The sequence below is a fragment of the Agelaius phoeniceus genome, chromosome 22 (genome assembly GCF_051311805.1).
Source record: "Agelaius phoeniceus isolate bAgePho1 chromosome 22, bAgePho1.hap1, whole genome shotgun sequence".
In the NCBI taxonomy this organism is placed as follows: Eukaryota; Metazoa; Chordata; class Aves; order Passeriformes; family Icteridae; genus Agelaius; species Agelaius phoeniceus.
Genome location: NC_135286.1, coordinates 80,171 through 100,166, shown reverse-complemented (window position 1 = coordinate 100,166; position 19,996 = coordinate 80,171). Strand labels below are relative to the sequence as shown.

Genomic DNA, 19,996 nt, shown 5'->3' with positions numbered 1-19,996 from the left:
GCCTCATTCCTGCCTGCCTTTCTCCCCCACGGTTCCCTCCTTGCGTCCCCCCTCTATGCCCCCCCAGTCATCCGCCCAAAGCCTGTCGCTTTCTCTCCCCATCTCTGCCAGCCTCCCCTCCCAGTTCTTGTCTCCTCAGTCCCTGCCTGAGCCGCGCTCTCCCCAGTCCCCTGCCTCTTTTCCCACCACCCAGTTCCTTACCTGCACCCCCCTCCCTCATTCCTGCCTCTGCCTCCCCTCCCTGCTTGCCTTCCTAATCCCGGTCTCTCCTCCGGTCCCTGCCTGTCACCCACCCCCGGAGCCCGCACGGGTCCCCAGCTGGATGGATCCAGACGCTCTGATTGTTCTGGGTTTTCTTTGTCTGTAAGAAAGCAGGGGGACAAGCAGTCCTCTTGTCCACAAAGCAAAGACGGGTGGTCTCCAGTTCCCCCTTGGCTTTGCTTTTTCTTCCTCTCCTTCACTCTCCCCATCATGTGTTGTGGGGTTAGGGGGTGCTGGATGAGTTTGGGGGTGCTGAGGAGGTCTGGGAGGATGTTGCAGGGGGATTAAGAGGGATATTGTGGGGTGGAGGAAGGAACTGGAGGGATGCTGGGGGGAGAATGACGCTGGAATGCTGAAGAGGGATTTGTGGAGCAATGTTGGGGGATTTAGGAGAAATGCTTGGAAGGCAGTAAGGAACGATGGGGGTGCTAAAAAAGGTTTCTGGGGGACTTAGGAGGGATGCTGCTGCAGGATAAGGGATTTAGGGAGATGCTGCAGAGTGAAGGTGCAAATACAGACCCAGCAGCAGCACCTGCTTAGCAGAGCTGGGCTTTGAGGGATGTTGAGGGTCACCCTCCCCTTTCCAAAGATCCTTTCCAGCCTTGGAGCAGGACTGCCTTTCTCTGGCAGGGCTCGCCCCTTTCAGGGTCTGCAAAGCTGAGAGGCAGGAGCCTTATTTTTCCTGGAGCCCAAATGGAGGTGGAGGCTGTGGGTACACACACCTGGGGTGTCCCCATCTCCTATTTGCTTTGGGAATAGATTAATTCATTGCCCTGTGGCCTGGGACAGCGCTGGCACAGAGAGAGAGGATGATTTGCTGCAATTTTGGGTACATTTGGCTCCAGAGAGACTGAGCAGGAGACACAGGACATGGAGGAGAGGCCAGCAGCTTGTTCAACGCTGGAGATGGGGTTTTCAGTTTGCACAGAGCTCTGCCAGTATCAAACTCCTGCAGTACTGAAGCATTCAGACATTTCACCAAGAGCCTAATAAAAACACCCAGGAGGGAATTAATGGCTTTTCAATCATCCCATGGTTCAGATGGTAACCATGGGATGAGAACTCCAGCGCCTCTGAGCAGGGAGGCAGGAACAATGTGCTGTGTGTTTCTGTCCTCACGGTGTGAGGTGGCTGTGGTCCTGGCTGTGTCCCACAGGGCTGGTGGGATGGGTAAAGGCAGGAATTGGGAGCACAGGGATGGATTTAACATGTATATCTTGGCCCTGCACTTTGGATGCATCAGCCTCCTTACCTGGAGGGGGTTCCCATTCCTGCAGTGCTTTTACAAGCCCAGGCAGGACAGAGGGGGATGTTCTGCACCTGTGTGTGGTCCAGAATACGGGATTTAACCACCTTCCTGGGTGAAAAGAGCCTCCGAGACCCAGAGTGAGGTGTTGAGCATCTGCTGTGCCCAGCTCTGGTGCAGGCTGGTTGCTGATCTCTCCCAGTGGGAAGGAAACATCAGGGTGGGGAGTTTGAAATAGCTTTTAGCATGGCTGAGGAGCTCTCTGGAAAAGAACTCGTCCCTTTGCTTGGCTCCCAGCATGGCCAGAGCCCCCACACTGACCCTTTTCCAATGGGTTATCTGCAAAGGACTAATCATCCTGACAGGTTCCAGCAAACATGTCCTCTTGGCTCAGCTCCAGCATTTCTTTAGAAATTTTTTTCAGCTGGAATGTTAAAAATAAACCCAGTGGACACATAAAACAAATGGAAAATCTTTAAAGGGCTTTGGTGCTCATCTTCCTGCTCTCAGCTGTTGCTGCTCCAGCTGCCAAGCCTGGCTGTCACCATGAATGGAGTTCCAAAATTGGGGAAACTGAGGTATGTTGGAGGGGAGAGCATCACCCTAATGCAGCCTGGTGGGTCTAGCAGGTCCTGACCCCCAGCACTGCTGCTGGGACTTCATCTGCATCCCGAGTTTGATCAATGCCACTTTGGCCCCCCGGGAGGGCGGGGAGGCCCTGGCACAGGGTGCCCAGAGAAGCTGTGGCTGCTCCATCCCTAGGAGTGTCCAGGTTGGAAAAGGCTTGGAGCAGCCTGGGATAGTGAAAGGTGTCCCTGCCGTGGCAGGGGGTGACAACTGGAGGGGCTTTAAGGTCCCTTCCAGCCTGAAGCATTCTGTAATTCTGTGATCTTGCAGGGATTGCTTCTCTTAGGAAGTTCTGTGTAGCAATGCCTTAGCTCTTATTTTCTCACCCACACTCTGAAAAATAAATAATATATCAAATTGAGATGGTGAGAGCAATGCTGAGGCTGTCGAGGAGCACAATTCATGTCGCTCCTTTGCCTGGTGAGCTAAGGTCCATCCAAGGGGATTTACAGCTGGAGCCACTAATGGCAGTGTTTTGATTTACTCAGAGACTGAGAAATTGACAAAGTGTATTTCATGGTGAGAAGATACTCTCCTCTGGAATTTATTGCTTTTAATCAAAATGGACATAAAAATAACATGCAAGAGCCATTAATCTGCTCTGGCTGGACTCCAGTCAAAATTCATGGGAACCTCTGGAGGTTAATGAAGGAGGAAGCAGGGGAGATGAATTCTTCACGAGGATTTTTAGAAATTCAGAAGGACACTGACACTCCCTAACCGTACCATGGCTCTCACCTTGCCATGATGCTGTTAGGGAGAGCCTTGCACTGGATCTCTGGTGACACTGGGATGGCTGTGTCCTCTGCTGAGGTGGAGGCCAGGGCATTCTGCCCTGGTATAGAACTATGATAGAAATATAAAAATATCTAAAATATAAATATATAAAAATATCTAGATATTTCTATATAATTTCCATTTTGGAAGCCAGCTTGAGTCCTGTCTGTACATTTCAGAGCTGTGATGCAGAGAAAGGAAACTCCATTTTTTATTCCCCCTTCATAGTGCCTATCTTCATAGAATCAGGGAATTATTCGGGTAGGAAGGGACCTTAAAGCCCATCTAATTTCATACGCTGCCACTGGCAGGGACACCTTCCATTAGACCAGGTTCCTTCCTTCCTTCCTTCCTTCCTAGCCTCCTCTCCTCCCCCTGTGCTCCTCTCACCATTCTCCAGTATCTGATCCCACCCATCCCAACTCAGAAAACCAAGTAGTCAGCACAATGGGGGCACCAGAAAGGAGCTCAGCTTGTGGTGAACCACATTGCAGGGGCTTCATTGGCATCTAGCTTCCTTCATTTATAAGGATGACCCAGGACATGCACAGAATCACACCTTGGGGAATTGCAGCAGAAAATGTCACTTTGTTTTCTGTAGCTCTGAGGTGTTTTGGGGTTTGGGAGAGAATGGACCAGATGCTTAATGAGCATCAGCCCAACTGCACTGGCAACCACTGAGTTGCGAGTCCAGGCTGCTCCTCCATCTCCCCAGGGCTCATCACTTCCTCTCCCTCCACTGACAGCTCCAGATAAATCAGCCTTGAAGAGGAAAATGGGCTGATTTGTGTGTTTTGTTTTCCCATGTCAACATATCTGAGTGTTTTCATACCTTGCGGGGCAGCTGCTGCAAAGAACAAAGCCCATCCGTCAGGGGAGTTAAAATTAGATGAGATTCTTCTCTGCCTCACCATTCTGCGTGGCTGCATGTGAGCTGGGGGGTTTGCAGCATTGTTTCCTCGGCATTGTGTGTGGAGGGGCTGTCCCTCGGGGCCAGGTGTCTGCACCCTGAGATGGCCAGAGTCAGAGCTGAGTCCAGAGGCTGGATGGAAAATCTCTGCTCACCACCTTGCAGGCAACAATCCCTCTCCCATAGGTGGTGATATCTTGAGGGTGATGGCACCAGAATCCCTGAGATGTCCTTGAATGTGAGAGGGGCTGTCCTCCTGCCGGGCTCAAGCTGGTGACGGGGCCAGCCTTCCCCACGCCCACTGTTCCCACCAGGGCTGGGCGTAGCAGGGCTCCTTACTAGCACAGGGCGAGTGCATCTGCTAGTTCATCCCCTTCCGTGAAAAATGCCTCCAAAGTGATGATTATTTCATCGGAGGGGTTAATGAGCCCTTTTCCTTCACCCAGGCTCATACCTGGCCTTGTGGCAGGGACAGCGATAGCGAATGGCTTGTGGGCACCAAGCTCTGCTGGCAGTGAAGGAAGGACGGCCATTGCATCCCATCCCTGGGGAACTCAGTCCCCACAGGAGCCTTTTTCCCTGATTGTTGCTTATTTAGGTATTTTCACCACCCCACTGCCCCCTCTGTGCTGCCTTTGTCTGACAATGGAGCATTGACTGGGAACTGGCGGCATCTCCCTGGATTTTGGGGGGCGGGGAGCCTGAGCTGTGCCCCCCTCAGCTTGGTGCTCAGAGGTGGCAGAGCTGCTTCCATTCAATGCATTAACAACCTGTGAGTCATCTCAGAAATGAACCATCACAGGGAGCAGGGAAACACAGCAGCATGGAAAAATAAAGCTTTTTGCTGCTGGTGGAAGGAATTGGTGTCAATGTGACCCCTGGGCTCCCTGAGGGGATTTCAGGGTTTTTCTGGACAGGGAGCAGGTCCTTTTAGACTGAGACATGGGGACTCAGTGTCCTATTGCTTGGGGCTGGTTGTAACATTGGAACCAGGTGTCCTGGTGCCTCGGGCTGGTCGTGACATGATGGAGAGCCAAGGACCCTGTGCACATGGGCAGACACACATGCAGTGCTGCCAAGGGACAGGTAGGACTGTTAGGTCTGGGTTTCCCAAGGGATTAGGTCTATTTGTCTGTCTCCTGTGAGTCTGACAGGAGATTTGCCAATGTCTGTTACTGTACCAAGAGGATGGGGGTTAGACCCCCACCAAATGTGGCTTGAACCGCCAGGGTCACCTTTGACCACCCTGATCATGACGGAGGCAGGCTTCTTTCTCAGCATATAAATGTCACATTTTGTGCAGCTTTGTAGCTCCGAGCCACAGTGCAGGGGAGATGGTGCTGCCATCACCCACAGCCCTGGATGCCAGTACCAGATGAGATGGATACGTGGCTGCTCAGCTCATTGATTCACCTACTTGAAGGGCTCTGGAGATGCTGGGGAAGAAGTGGGAATTATCTTTGATGTTGGGAATCCAGGTCAGCTGCAATCCTGCTGCTCTCTAACTGTGCCAATCACAGAGCGCAGCTTCAGAGCCTCTTGCCCTGGACTCAGACCCTGGGTCTTCCCTCCCCTTTTTCATGCTCCTACAGAAGTCCATGGGATGATTAGGTTTGGGGCTGGGAGAGGACAGGAAACCTCCTTCCAATGTAAACCTGGTGGAAAAGCATAGGAAGGTTTGGATCCGGTTTAGTTTGGGGCTAAAGGATTGAGATTTAGGTGATTTGTACCTGGAGGCATCAGGAGCTGCATCAACTCCCACCAGCTCTTAGTTTTTGAGCCAGTCATTCCCTGCCAGGAGCCAAGACGTAGAGGTCAGGGAAGCAATGGCACGGGAGCAGTTGTGGTTACAGGTGTTTTAAATATGTGATTAAGGCTCTTTCCTGGTTATCTCTGAACTCTTGGTCAGCAGCTGCCAGCTTTTCACCTGGCTCATCCCTGACTTGTCTGAGCTGGATCTCCAGCAGAAAAGCCAACTGCATCACTTGTTGGCGATGAACATTTGTGGTGATGCCAACCTTGATGCAGCTGCCTCTAGGGATTCCCCCTCCAGCCTTTTGTCAGAGCTGGAGATCTTGCTTTGCTTCAGTTCCCAGCCTGATTCCACCAGGTGCCTGCTCCCATCTGTCCTGGCTGGTCCTGGTGGCCTTGGGAGAGCACCCAGGGAGGGCAGCACAGGGTGCATGCCCTGTGCTGTATTCTTCCAGGACAACCACCTGCTTCCCTCCCTGCTGCCAGGGGCAAAGCCAAGCCATGGGGCAGAGCCTCTGCCAACATTGCCAGTCCATCAGCCAGCACTGGGAGCCTCTGGAGAGCAGGTGGGATGGCACAGCTCTTCCATGCCCATGGTGATACCCAGGGAAAAGCAAGAGACACCAGGGAAAGGAGTTGAAACCCATCAGTGCTGGGTCTCAGAGGAAATCTCTGGCTCTGTTTGTATCCTGTCATGAGAGCACCACTGACATGCCAATGTTGGGTGTTTTGGCCGTCCTGAGGGTGGGTTCCCAATCCAGGATGAAGACAGGAATAGGAAAGAGCCGGAGGAAGAGGAGCAGTGACAGCAAAGGCTGCTGTGCTCAGCCTCTCCCAGCTTCAAAGGCAGCTCCCCCTCCTCCAGCCTCTCTAGCCTGCAGAACCTCAGACAGCTGATCAGAGAAGGTGATTTCTCTCCCTCTTTTCTTTCTTCTACTGAAAGGCACAAAACCCACCCTTTCGCTGCCTGCATTTTGCAGATGTGCTGGGATCTTCCTCCCACCCCCTCTCCTGCTCTTCCTCTCTGAAAATATCCCAGCCTAGCAGGAAGCCAGTATCACACTCCAGCCACATCATTGTCCCCTTCCTGAATGCCTCCGCATTGGGAAGACATTTTCAGGGAAGATATCCCCTCTGATTATCAGATTGTGGTTTTTTTTTTCTTAAGACCCCTTTTAGAGCTGCAAACCTGCTAGGCTCAGCTGGGCTGTCTCCAGAGAGCACTTGGCCAGCCTGGCCTGTGGTTAAATGAAGACTAGTAATAAGGAAAAATTGAAAGTGGTGATTTAATGATTGGAACAGCTCTTCTTCCACAGCTATCTGTCTGCCTATCTAAACACAGATATATATTTTCTAAACACAAAGTGCCAACATCCCTGCTCTGAGATGGGTGAAGCAGCTGAGGGCCAAACACAAGGATTTAAAAAAGCAATATTAAATAACTGATGTCCAATGAAAGCCTTAGGTGGAAGGAAATACTCTGCAAATAGATACTTATTTACATGGAGAAGAAAACAGCTGGAAACAGGTTTTTCCTCTCCCAAGGTTTTGGCTTCAGCAGGTTGAGGGAGAGGATATTTGATGTGTAAATCCCTTCCCACTGCTGGGTTTGGTGGAGGCAGAGCCATGTCAAGAGCAGCCCTGTCTCAGGACGGTGTTGGCTTAGAGAAAATGTTGTTGATTTAAAGGATTTTTTAAATTTGGGTTTTTAACTTGCCCTTCTTGGCTTGCCCTCCCATGGCACAGTAGGCAGCAAAACTTGGTCAGAGATGGCCACAGCTCTCGGGAGCTGTCCCCCTGTCCTCATCAAGGAGCAACACACACACATCCATATGGATGTGGCAGAGAGACTGGGAGCATCAGAGCAGCAATGTTGCCAGGGATGAAGGGAGGCAGTGTTTGCCCATAACCATCTTCAAGGTGATGTTCCAACCTAATTCCCAATCCCAGAATGGATTTTTCCCATCAGCCTGATGGAAAGACCCATCCTCCTCCCTTCCACTAATAACTGCATTCCATTAGGCTAAGTGTTCCCATTTCTCCCACAAATGGGGCCCTTCTTACCCACACAACAGCACAACACCCCCTCTTCCCCATGGCTGTGGGACCAGAGCTGAGGGTGGGTGCCAAGGGGACAGTTTTTAGTCCTTACTGTAACCGAGATATCTTCTGAGCAAAGCAATTTTTCATTTTGCCTTGTGCTTCTACCTTCCCCGTATCCAAGCACAGCCAGGATCCTCTGAGGGCCTGGATGACTCACCACAGCAGAGATGTAAGGGCATTAGTACGATTCCTCCCTGGGCTCTGCATCTCCCACCATCAGGAGTTTTTATATTCCAAGCATCTTTCCTGCCCCGAGGAATTGTCACGTTTACCTGCAAAACGTCTGGGCAGAGGGAGCACATCGAGGAGACAGCAGGGATGGGGGCTGGACCAGGGAGGGTGGTGTAGGGATGAGAGGGATGGGAGCACACACACGGAGTGTCACAGCCACACTGATGGCAGCGTGACACACGTGTTCCAGCACAATTAGTGCCCTCATCCTGAGTTATAGCTGGAAGCTGCAGCGGGTCCCTCCTCCGTGGCTGCTCTTTCCCTACAGCCCCAGCACTGTGGCGAGTGCAGTTGGCTCACTAATTACATGCCGTGCCTAGACTGGCTGCTTTGCACAGTGCTATTAATTAGCATTTGTTTCCCTGATGGCTGCTGACCCTGCCAGAGTTGGGAATAAATTGGCTGCTGTGGGTGATGGGTTTGCTGCGCGTGGCTGGTGCTGGTGGCAGAGCTCCTGGGTAATGACGTTGTTACAGGACACAGAATCACAGAGTCACAGAATTTCTAGGTTGGAAGAGACCTTCAAGATCTATTATATACACTATTTATATTCTCATTTTGGAAAGACAAGGCGTTTTGTTGGAAGAATGTGGCCCTCAGTGCCAGCTGCTCTCAACTTTCAGGCTTCCAGAGACCTTGGAGAAAAGGCAAAGAGCTGAGACAGGTAGGATTGTTCAGCCTGGAAAAGAGTTTTTGAGGTCACCTAATTGTGGCCTTCCAGCACCCGAAGGAGCTGTCAAGAAAGACAGACAGAGACTATTTACAAGGGTCTGGAGTGCCAGGACAAGGGTTATGGCTTCCCACTGCCAGAGGGCAGGGTCAGATGGGGTATTGGGAAGGAATTCTTCCCTGTCAGGATGGAGAGGCCCTGGCACAGGGTGCACAGAGCCCCTGTGGGTGCCCTATCCCTGGAAGTGTCCAAGGCCAGGCTGGACAGGGCTTGGAGTTACCTGCTTTAGTGGCAGGGGGCTAGATGGGCTTTAAGGTCCCCTCACACTCCAAGAACTCCATGGTTCTATGACTATGAAAGGGGGCACAGATATGGCTGGGGGAAGAGCTGCCAACCTGCCCTCCTGGGGCATTTTTCCTCAATAAATAATTGACGTGGGGCTGGTGTAAAGCAGGTGGAAAGATACTTTGGGGACATTACAAGCAAATGAGGGTTAGAAAATGTGCAAAGATGATTTTTCCTCTGCAACACAAGCCCTGCCTGGTCCATGCATTTTGATGCAGAGGATCACAGAGTAGGGATGAGCCTGAATATCCCATTGAGCCCCCCAGGCTCCTCCTCCTATTTCCTATCACTTTGGGTGCTCTGCCTGCACTAAACCTGTCCTAAACCAAGTCAATCTGTAGAGCAACTGTCCCTCCCTTCCCCTCCCCCCTTGTTCACCAGCTCTGTCCTCCAGCCACCTGGCACTTCATTATTTCACTCAAGATTAATCCACAGCTCCTAATTGCCGAGCGCCCAAGAGCTCCTGGCAGGGAGGGAAAAAAAGTGTCAGGCAAAAAAGCCAATGTCGTTTTTTTCCTCTGCAATATTTAGGTCGATGTGGGAAGCACAGAGATGGGAATTTGTGCAGTTTGGGGGAATTGGGGGGGGGTGTTTTATAGCATTTATTGGGGGTTTTTTGCTGTCATCTTCTCCATCCTGGCTATAAGAGGGAAGAGTGTGCATGATTCCAGCTGAAAGTGAGGAAAAAATGTATTTTGTGGAGGGATTTTTGCATTTAATGGGGGATCTTTGCTCAGTTCTATGAGTATTCAGCTAATGGAGGGAAAAAAAAAAAAGTCCATGCCAAGCACTGTGATTTTAGGCAGGCTTAGAATAAAGTGCTCTGCAGACTCAGCAAACCTTTCTGGCCAGGAAAAAGAAAAGGCACAGGGTTTTTCTTTAGGAAAGGTATATTCTGTAATTTTCCATGCAACACATTTCACTTTAGAAATAAAGGTCTGGGTCCAGTTTGGGCTCCTTTGATGCTTTTAATCATCACAAAGCCTGGTGTGCAGAATTGCAGCCATGCACCTTGACGAATCATTTCCTTCCAATGGACTGCAAACACTGCAGATGAAAACTGATTTTCCTCTTTTTTTTTTTTTTTTTTTTTTTTTTTTTTTTCTCCCAAGAAAAACATCCCTAAGCAAATACCCAGTCAGCTCAAATCCATGGCTTTGCTCCAAGTATTTTGGCTTGGCTGAAGATCCAGGCTGGATCATGTGGCTGTCCTGGGCAATCACTAATTTTTTCAGAGCTGCTCCAAAGCAATTGAATCACTCACATCAAGACAAAACAATGAAAGAGAAAGGAAATTCCATTTCCATCCCAACCTGGGGCTGGAACCAGAAGGAGGCTCAGCAATTTTTTCCTCCTATTTCAGTGCTATTTGTGTCTCATTCAATGCTGGGAGTGTCCTGCCAGTTACCACTCCCTGGTTCCCCCCTGTTTGGGGACCACCACACCACTGCATCCTTTGACAAGCACCCCTACGGAATCCAGACCCAAAGCCATGCATTCTCCTGCCCTTCTAGCAGAGGCAGCACCTTGAATTTAGGAAAACCAGTGCTTAGGGGTTTATTAAAACAAAAAGCTTGAGGTCTGGGGAGGCAGTGAGTGCTTGTGCCTCAGGGATCATTACCTATTGATTGGAAGAAAGCATGGGAATGGGCAGGGGAATCTGCTCAGTTTGTTGCAGAGACTGCCAGTCATGGAATCATGGCATGGTTTGGGTTGGAAGGGACCTTAAAGCTCTTCTCATTCCACCCCTGCCATGGGCGGGGACACCTTCCACTAGAGTGGGTTGCTCCAAGCCCTATTTAGGCTGGCCTTGGACACTTTCAGGGATAGGGCAGCCACAGCTTCTCTGGCTACCCTGTGCACAGAGGACCCACACAGAGAGATAAAGACTGACTCCAAAACTGCTTTAATTCTGTTCAGTTCAGAGACACGAACCACCGCCAGCTACTCCATTCCTTTCCAATAAGCCCAGGTGCTTGGGAAGCCCTGGCTGAGATGAGACAGAGTGGAAATTTTCCAGAGGGTCCCTCTGGGATCAGCTGTCCTGGAGGTGGACAGGACACATCATCTCCTGCTCCATCCCTGTGCACAGGGACCTGCCACTGTGCTTTGGGGGTAGGTGACCGGGGCCGGGGGAGATACAGATGCATAAAGTGAGAGAATGGGGAAATGGGGTTGCCAAGGAAACCACAGAACAGCAAAGTTCTGCTTGTTTTCTCAAGGCTGGAAGAATGCGGGGGAGAAGGGCAGCGGCAAAGCCCCAGCTGGGGGGGTGGACTATGGGGGCTGGAGACCCCTGGGCAAGCCAGGATTGCAAAGTAAAACTGGCCATGTGGCAGATTCTGTGTCCCTGATGTGGCTGAGGGCTGTCTTTGGGGAAGGGATGTGGTCTGGCAGCACCAGTAGTGGCTGTCCGCTCATGGGGAAGCCTGGCTGGAGTTGGACACTCTGTGGGGTTGTTTAAAGTGTTGCAGGTCGGAGGTTGAATATAAAAATTCCATCAGATAGAAGATTCAGCATCTCCTTGGAGTCGCCTGGAGGGATTTAAAAGATATGTTGATGTGGCACTGGGGACATGTAGTTAGTGGTGGGCTTGGCAGTGCTGGGAGAGCAGTTGTGCTCAATTATCTTGGAGGTCTTTTCCAACTAAAATGATTCTGTGATTCATGCAGAGATAGGTGGGAGAGGCAGGAAGAGACACCAGCCTTTGCTGAAGCTTTGGAGCATCCAAACCTGGAGCCTCGGGGTGGGTAAATCAACCCCTGGCAGGAGCTGTAAGGGCCTTTCCATCATTGCATGGCCACGACCAGCCTCACGTGGGGCTGGAGCTGCAGCAGAGGTCCTGAGGGCTCTTGTGAAGGACACAGAGGGATGCCAGGAGATCCATCATAACATGCTTGGAGTCTGGCTCCCTCTGGTATCACTTAAACACCTTTATTAGACTGGACTGCAAAAAAATTTAAGTCCAAATCCCCCTATTTCAGCCTTGTCCGAGGCAAACACACCCTGAGGCACCCTGGGGATGGCCGGGAGCCCCAGTCCCGCCCTTCCTATGCTCCCCTCACACCTCAAGGTCACACCGATGTTTTATTCATCCCCTACAATCCGTTATATTCCTTAATTGCAGCCACACACACTGTCACAAGTGTAAATAATTGCCTTGGAGGCTCATTAATCACTTCAGAGTATTAACAAGCACCACTGCCCAGAGAGCTCTTTCAGGGGGCTTAAGGGTGGTGGGGGCCCCCCAAACACAGAGGGTTTAGCACCCAAGTCTGGGTACAAATGGAACGGCCTGTGAAAAAATTCACACCTCAGGCCAAGATTTAAAAATTAATGATGGGTAATTAATAGCCTCACTGTCCTTCTCTGCTCTCACACTCTGGCTCATGCAGACATGGGAGCAGCACCCTCCACGACCCTGAGGCTCAAGCTGGAGAGCTATAAACTCGAGACAGACATCCCAAACTCATCTTAGGAAACAGTCAATGCTGCAGAGATAGTTCACACCTTTATTACTCTGGCTGGAAGGGTTCTTCCTTGCTCCTCTCCCTGCCATCCTTCCTTCTTTCCTGGGACATGGTGCCTTCAAGCCAGGATGGATGGTCCATTTGTCACAGAGCAGAGGGGCACAGTGGCATCCCAACAGCATCTGGACATGCTGCACCCACCCTGTCCCCTCCATGTCTCTCCCCTCCCTCTGTGTGCACTTAGGTGAGGAAGAAGGTGTTTGGGTTATGACCTGGCCCTCTGCCACCCTCAGCTCCCAGGCACAGCCCCATGTCCATGGGGCAATGTCTCTCCTGCCCCCAAACCAGGAATGAGTCTGTTCCCAGTGGGATCCCAGCACACCCCAATCAAAGGGCAGGAATTTGCAGGGAAGAACCATTGAATTCAAGGGACCTTCTTGAGTGAACTTGACATTGCCAGAGGCCAGGTCCCCAGGATGTTTGAAGGAGCCCAGTGCAAGGGTACAAAGAGCTGGTGTTTAGGGACTGGTGCCACCCTGATCCCTCCTCCCCAACCCAGCTGCCCAATGTGGTGTCACAGCATCTTGTCTTGCACCATGTTCCCTCCAGCCCAATCGCCAGCCGCATCAGCAGAACTGCAGGAGAAGCAGAGCCCAGGGCAGGTGGTAAGCCCTCACCCAGCACCCAAAGCACCACTTCAGGGGGCTCTGCTACCCCTGAAGGCTAGGAAAGGGGTGGGTTGCCCAGAGCCTCTCCCCAGATGCTCACAGACCTTCCAGCGGTTCCCACACTCGTTGCACAGCACGAACGTTGTCATGGGCTCGTCGGCGCTGCGCGTCTGTACCTGGGGTGGAGCAGCACTGCCTCAGTGAGACCCTTACAGCATCCCCCGAGGCAAGCTCCCCTGCAGACCAGGCCTGACCTGGTTGTACGTGCAGTTCTTCTTCTTGCATTTGCCACACTGGAAGAGGTCAGTGACGGTGCCACCTGTCTTGGCCATCTGGTGCTCCCGGATGGCCTCCTGGGTCATGGCATTCCGCAGCTTCTTCAGCTCATCACTGGCCATCTCCTGCCACCAGCATTGGCCCACATGGGTCAGTGTGGCCATGGCTCTGCTCACATCCAAGTACCACAGTCCAACACCCTCCCCATCCTCTCCCAAAACAGGATTAATCCTGCTGTCTGTGCTTGCTGGAGGGCTTAGACCCATCCTGATGAAAAAAATCATCCCATCTTCAAACTAAAACTGCTGTCTGAAGGGATCTGTCTCCCCACAGGGGAAACTGGGCTTCCGAGGAGCCTGATTTGTGGACTCTGGTTGAGGAGGACAAATGGGGACACTCCAGCCTGATTCCTGCCAGTGTGACATCCCACAGCCAGATCTGTGTTAGGCTGGGGGTCTGCAGGGCTTTAAGGGGACCTAGCAGTGCTGCCAGCTTTCTCCTAATGCTCCCCGTGTCTCATTCAGCACTGGAGTGGGACAGGGAGGTGCTGGGACATCCCCACTGTGGACAGCACCAAGCCAAGACCCAGCACTCGGGCACCACAGAGGCAGCAGGGAAGAGATCCAGGGGCACCAGCCCCATGCACCCCAGTGCCCACCTCTGCAGTCATGCGGGCGATGAGGCTGGGCTCGATGGCCCCACACAGCACATTCCTCCGCAGCCCAGGGTTCTTGGGGTCCTTCAGGTTGCTGATCCTGCTCCGCACCCGGTTGCGATACTTCATGTCTGTGCTCTTCAGCTCCTGGAAGATATGTGGGGTCCGTCAAAGAATCAACACAGGGGGATGGGGGATGCCAGCTTGGTGCTGCTGTCACCAGGGCCAATGGTCACGTGGAGGTGGCTGATCTCAGTGGGGCTTTCCTCCCTGTGGGAAGTGTCCCCACCCCTGGCTTTAAGAGGATGAAGCACAGCTTGAGATGTGGGGAGGAAAATGACTTTCCACTGCCTTGGAATGTCTAACATCCAGGCAAGGCTATGGAGCTCAGAGACTACCACCAAGCCCTGTGCTGGGACAAAAGCTCATGGTGCAGAGGACTCTGTCTACTCCCTCCTCCCAAAGAACATGGGTATGGATGGGTTGATGTAGCAGCTTTGGGCACAGAGTCTGGGAGGCACCGAAAAGGGCACCCAGGAGCTGAACCACCCTGGGGCTGGTCCTGGTCTCAGTGGGCTGCCAGGAGAACCCCAAGCCTTGAGTTGGGGGTGGGCAGAGGTGGCTCCATCCCTTCCAGCATGGCACAGCCTGGACATTGTGACAGACTGGTTCTAGCAGGAGACACAGGCACCTACAGCAGGCTCATGGGAAAAGCTCTGGCTGGGTTTGGATTTATTTCCCCAGAGACAAAGGCAGGTCCCTGACCAGAGGGGACTGGGGAGGACACACAGACCCCTGGACAAAGGCAGGTGCTCAGGAGATGCTTTGCTCAGCATCAGCTTCAGCCTTAGCCTCAGCATCCTCTCACTGAGGTCTGGGCTCCCTCTGCAGGCAACGAGCACGGCAGAGTCTGTCACCCTCTGTCCTTGTCCCTGTCACCCTCTGTCCTGTCCCCAGCAGCACATATGCCTCCCCAAGCAGGTGAAGCCTGGGGACCCTTAGGCTCCCAAAGGATATGGTCTTCAATCTCCGATGCCATCTTCTCACAGTTAACACTGAACTCCTTGTAGTCGTCTAAAGGATAGAGAGGTTAAGGGGTGACTTTCAGGTGTGAAACCAGCCATAGGTCTCACTGTACCTCCCCCAGAAAATCTCACCTCTCCCCCTGTACTTGCCCCAGGCTCTCTATCTCTAAAATACCTAATTTTACCCATCTTGAACCTTACCAAGATGCATTCTCACATCCAACCCCCTTATCAGAGACCCTAGCAACCTTCTTTTCTTTCCTTTGGGGCTGAATGCTCCTATTAGGACTGTCCCATAGGAGAAATAGCCCAGTCTGGGGTCCAGCACCCCCAGAACTGCTCACCATCCATGCGCAGTGCAGCCGTCAACATCTCAATGCACTTGTCCCGCACCGAGTCCCCTGTGAGGTAGCAGGGGGCCAGGAAGCAGGGGCTGGCAGAGAAGGAGGGGCTGCTGGGGGTTCGCGGCACCTCAGGCTTGGCCTTGCTGCTGTTGGCTCTGCAGGGGCACATGGAGGGGCATGGGCAGGTGGCAGGGTCCTGGCACAGCCGCAGGGACCTGCCGGGGTCCCTTGGAAGTGGAGTGGGTCTCTCCTACCTTTCCTCCTTGCTGTCACTGGAGTTTCTCTGGGAGCTGGTGGGAGCTGGAGAGAGGCTGGTGCCCACAGAGGCCCTCCTGGGAGTGGCATGAAACAGGACAGTGGGGATGACACCAGAGACAGGACAGGCAGGACAGGGGGCAGGGACTGGTGGCAGGACCTCAGGCATCAGCACATCGATGAGAGCACTCGCTCAGAAGCCAACAGGAATCTCCATTTGCTCCTCCCAGGAAATATCCCAGTGCTGTGGCAGGATCAGGGCTCCCAGCCACTTCACACCCCCTCCATATTCATGGTATTCCCAAGGGGGACCCTAAAAGCATCCCCAGGCTGCCCAGGGACACCCCCTCCTTACCTCTCTCCTGACAGTCTCTTCTGTGTGGAGGAGGAGGAGGAGACAGTTGAGGACCTGGAGTCAGCAGAGGCTCTCCTGGCAGGACAAGCCCCATGTCAGAGGGCAGTAGCTGGGACAAGTGATGGGTCCACATCCCAAGCACAAGCCAGTGAGGGGTCAGGGTCTTGCCTCTCCCGTCCTCATGCAGCCCAGGACCCACCTCTCTTTCTTGCCATCCAGAGGTGATTTCTTGGAGGACGCAGTAGGGCTCCTGCCATCACTGGACTCTCTTCACCACCGCCCAAAGGAAGGGAGAGAAGCTCTCAGCAAACCCAGCATACTCTGGCAACCTGTGATCTGGATCCTGTCCATCTGCATCCCCCATCCCTGAGCCCCCCCAGGCTGCCAGCAAAGCCTCCTCTGGGCTGGCAGTGCCTGGCAGAGCCTGGCGTGAGGGTCAGGGCATCCTTCAGCAGGTACCTCTCTGGGCTGGAATCAGCAGAGTGGCCCTGGGTGGTGGTGGCATGAGAGTCACACTTGCTGGGCTTCCTAGAGATAAAGAGAGCATGGGTCAGATGAGCACTGTCCAAAATGACCTAGTTTTAGAGAAGGCAAAATAGAAAATATCCACTTCTCCCTCCTCCAAAATCGGCCCTGGTGCTGTCTCAGAGGCAGTTTGGTCTCCAGAGGTGCTGCCAGCATCCATGGGTAGGCAGAGATGGATAAACTCTTAAAGACCAAGCAGAGGGTGGTCTCATATTGGCCCCGGTGTCCCCCAACAGGAGTCCTCACCTCTCCTTGTGCTTCTCCCTGTGCTTCTCAGCTGTATTCTTGCTGTGCTTCACCCCTTCACTGGGGCAGCTGGAAACATCCAGCCCCTTCTTCTTCTCCTTGTCTCCATCTGTGTCCTTCTCCTTCTTCTTATCTGCATCCTTCTCTTTTTTTGTTGTGGTGGACTCTGTGGGAAGGATTTGGGTGTCATAGTCACAGCCCAAACCAGCATAGGGCACCTGCAGAGTTGCATCCTGGGGTGGGGAATGATTGTGGAGATGCTCAGCCCTTGGTGGGGCACACATTGATTTACACCACTCTATCCCAAGTGAAAACAATTTTGGAAAATCTGAGTTACAGGTTATAGGAGCCTGCATGTCCTAGCTCTGGACTGATTCCACTCCATCCCCCCAGAAAGCATTGGGGCTTGAGGTGCAGGGATGGCTCAGGGAGGATTGAGATTTTAGGGGTTCTCGTCTCCCTCCAGCATCGCTCACCCAGAAGCCGCTTCCAGTTTTTGATGAGGATTTTGGCTGAGGCCACCACCTCTTCATCTGAGCAGTGTTTCCGCACTGAGTTCACAGCCACTCCAATCCGTGTGGTCTGGGGACACACACCAGGGACACATCCTTAGGGATGTGGTGGCTGGCACAAGGCACAGGACAAGCTACCCCATGGGGTGTCCCCCCACCCAAACCCCCTCACCTGGAGCAGCTGGATGGTCATGGTGTAGCCAGTAAGGGACTTGAGCAGATCCAGTGCCCCTTCCTAGAGCAGGGAGAAGCCACAGAAGCCCTTGAGGAGGCACCAGGCAGCAGCAGGAAGGGCATGACAGGAGAACCAAAAGCAGCCCTGGCTGCTCCCTGGGATTGCCTGACCTCTCACACCAATAGAAAAGTCCCACACCCAAACCCTGCTGGATCATCCCAGCCCCAGGTCACATCTCCAGCTGGACAGCACGAGCTTTTCTTAAAACTTGGGAAAACCCCCATCTGCAAGAAAAATCTGGGCTGGTGGGAGTTAGGGATAGCTGGGGGATTTCCCAATGTCCCCCACTCAGGGGTGTGAAGGTCCATGGGACACATCCTGGTACCCTGCAGTGGCAGCTGAGATGAGGATAGTCCAGCACAGAGCCTTCCTCCTCCTCCCTCTCTTTCTCCTCCTCTTCATCCTTGGTATTTTTAGAACCCCAGCAGCAGACAACAGCTCCCAGGTATCCCCTCCGGGGACACTTCCATGGAGTCCCACCATGAGGGGCTGGATCAGATCCCCCCCGTTTGATGGGCGCAGGGACATTCCTGTGCTGTAGGTGGACCCTGGCTCTGTCCCATCCCAAAGTGCAGCAAGAGAAGTATGGAACACCCCTGTCCCTTGACCCCTGGGTAATTCCTGGCCTCAAGCAGAGCCATGGGATGTGGTTTGATACCAAGCACTGGCATCCCAAAAAGCCACCAGATCCATGGAGACGTCAGTGCTGCCTCCCCAGCCAGTAGCCTGCACCTTGTCAGGGCAAAGGCCAGTGGAAACAGTCAAATATTAACTCTGAGAGCTGGGTTTGGCACATGTAACAGGCTCACCAGGATCCTCACTTGGCACAAGGGCGGCAGGGCTGGATCCTGGCTTCCCCAGAGCACAACCACCCAGGAAACAGTGTCTGACCCCTTCCCCTCCCTTTGCACACTTGTGAAACAGGCAGGGCTGTGCCCGAGGGTGTTATATCCACCAGCCCAGAGCTTTTCCTTGCCTGTACATGAGCCTCTGTCCCTGGCACTGATCAGGTGTTGGTGCACAGGCTGGGGGCCAAACACCTGTCGCCCACAATCCGGCACTGCCAAGCAGTGTCAGGAGCTGCCACCCATGGGACAAACACCCCCTTACCCCCAAATCCCAGTGTCTTGGAGCAATGGGGTACAGGAGAGCCCCAAATTAGAGGCAAAATTAAATCCCCTGGGTGCTGACTATGATGTCCTGAGGCTTGGCTTGGGTGACACAGGCAGCACCCCTTAAACCCACTCAGCACCTCCAGGGACAACGTGAGGGCTGTGAAAAGCAAATCCCCCCCCCCCCCGCCCTTTTCCCAAGCCACACAACATTCAAACATGCATGTAAACAAGCAAGTGTGTAAATAAGCATGCGTATAAATATGTACACGTGTAAATACGTATGTTTAAATACGCGCACACGCCCTGAGGAGCTCAGCCACCTTACCGTGCTTTTCCTGGCCACCATCTTATCCAATTTCTTGGCAATCCGGACCAGCTCCTCAGCGGGCCCCATGGCGGGGGCTCCAGTGGAGCAGGACGCTGGCTGCGGGCACAGCTGGGCACTGCTGACATGGGGGTCCTGGGCAGCGGGGTGGGAGGGAACAGAGAGGAGGGGAAAAGGGGGAAAGGGACGGGAAGGGAAGGGAGAGAAAGCAGAAAGGAGGTGGGGCTGTCCCGGCCAGTTATAAACTCCTGCCAGGAAAGCAAAATAGCACGGGGGAGGGCTAAATATAGCCAAGAACCACGGCTGCAGGAACAGAGGAGGCGCACGCTGGGGCGCTCCAGGGCGCGCGGCTCACGGCCGTGGGGAGCCCGGGGAGGCACAGGGCCCCGGATGGGGCTTTGCCATCGGCACGGCTGAGGTAGGGAATCCTCAGGGGCACGGGTACAGTGTGCCACAGGCTCTGTTTTTTCCAAAGTTGATCCAGCAGCAAGAGCCCTGGGGGAATAATCTTTATACTCCATGCATTGGAATGTTCCAATATATGTGGAATTCCACTATACAGGAACAGTTCTTATACTGGAGTACTCCATATATTGGAGTATTTTGGTACTGAGAATACCCCATCCCTGGAAATGTCCAAGGTCAGGATGCACAGGCTTGCAGCAACCTGCCTGGTCTAGTGGAAGGTGTCCCCCCTACATCAGGGGGTGGACGGAACGATCTTTAAGGCCTCTTCCAACATTCTGCGATTCTGCGATGACAAATGACACGCTGCAGTCTTTGAAGCACAGCAGAGATGGTGCACCAGCAGAGCCAGCTGATAGTGTGCCAGCCTGGGGCAGGAGCAGGAGCCCCTCAGGCCTGGCTGGACAGGCAGCAATACGGGACACAGGCCACTGGGATATGTAGGTGGCAACAACCTTGCCATCCTTGCTTGTCCCTGCTCCAGCACTCACATGGGGGGGCTGCAGTATGAGCATCCTGCTCTGGATCCATGCCCCAGCCTAGCCCTACATGGCTGCCCCCAAGGGTGATCACAGATGCCAGGGACTGGGAACCTTGGGAACA

The 19,996-nt window shown here is 53.2% G+C and overlaps 1 protein-coding gene across 2 annotated transcripts; it reads right to left on the bottom strand.

The window, feature by feature from the left end:
• Positions 1 to 12,420: 12,420 nt before the first annotated feature.
• On the bottom strand, positions 12,421 to 19,943 carry TCEA3 (transcription elongation factor A3). Of its 2 annotated transcripts, XM_054648323.2 has the most exons (14): positions 18,929 to 19,943; positions 17,426 to 17,488; positions 17,218 to 17,323; positions 16,742 to 16,907; positions 16,430 to 16,498; positions 16,170 to 16,238; positions 15,971 to 16,045; positions 15,615 to 15,692; positions 15,361 to 15,515; positions 15,010 to 15,065; positions 13,995 to 14,150; positions 13,315 to 13,461; positions 13,165 to 13,236; positions 12,421 to 13,027 (listed from the first exon to the last, which is right to left on the bottom strand). In XM_054648323.2, exons 1-14 carry the CDS (start codon positions 18,995 to 18,997, stop codon positions 13,019 to 13,021), a joined length of 1,290 nt encoding a protein of 429 aa, XP_054504298.1. In that variant the 5' UTR covers positions 18,998 to 19,943; the 3' UTR covers positions 12,421 to 13,018. The 2 variants fall into 2 exon arrangements, with proteins under 2 accessions (XP_054504298.1, XP_054504297.2); XM_054648322.2 differs by lacking the exon at positions 12,421 to 13,027 and having other exon boundaries at positions 13,090 to 13,236.
• Between the last annotated feature and the right edge of the window lie 53 nt (positions 19,944 to 19,996).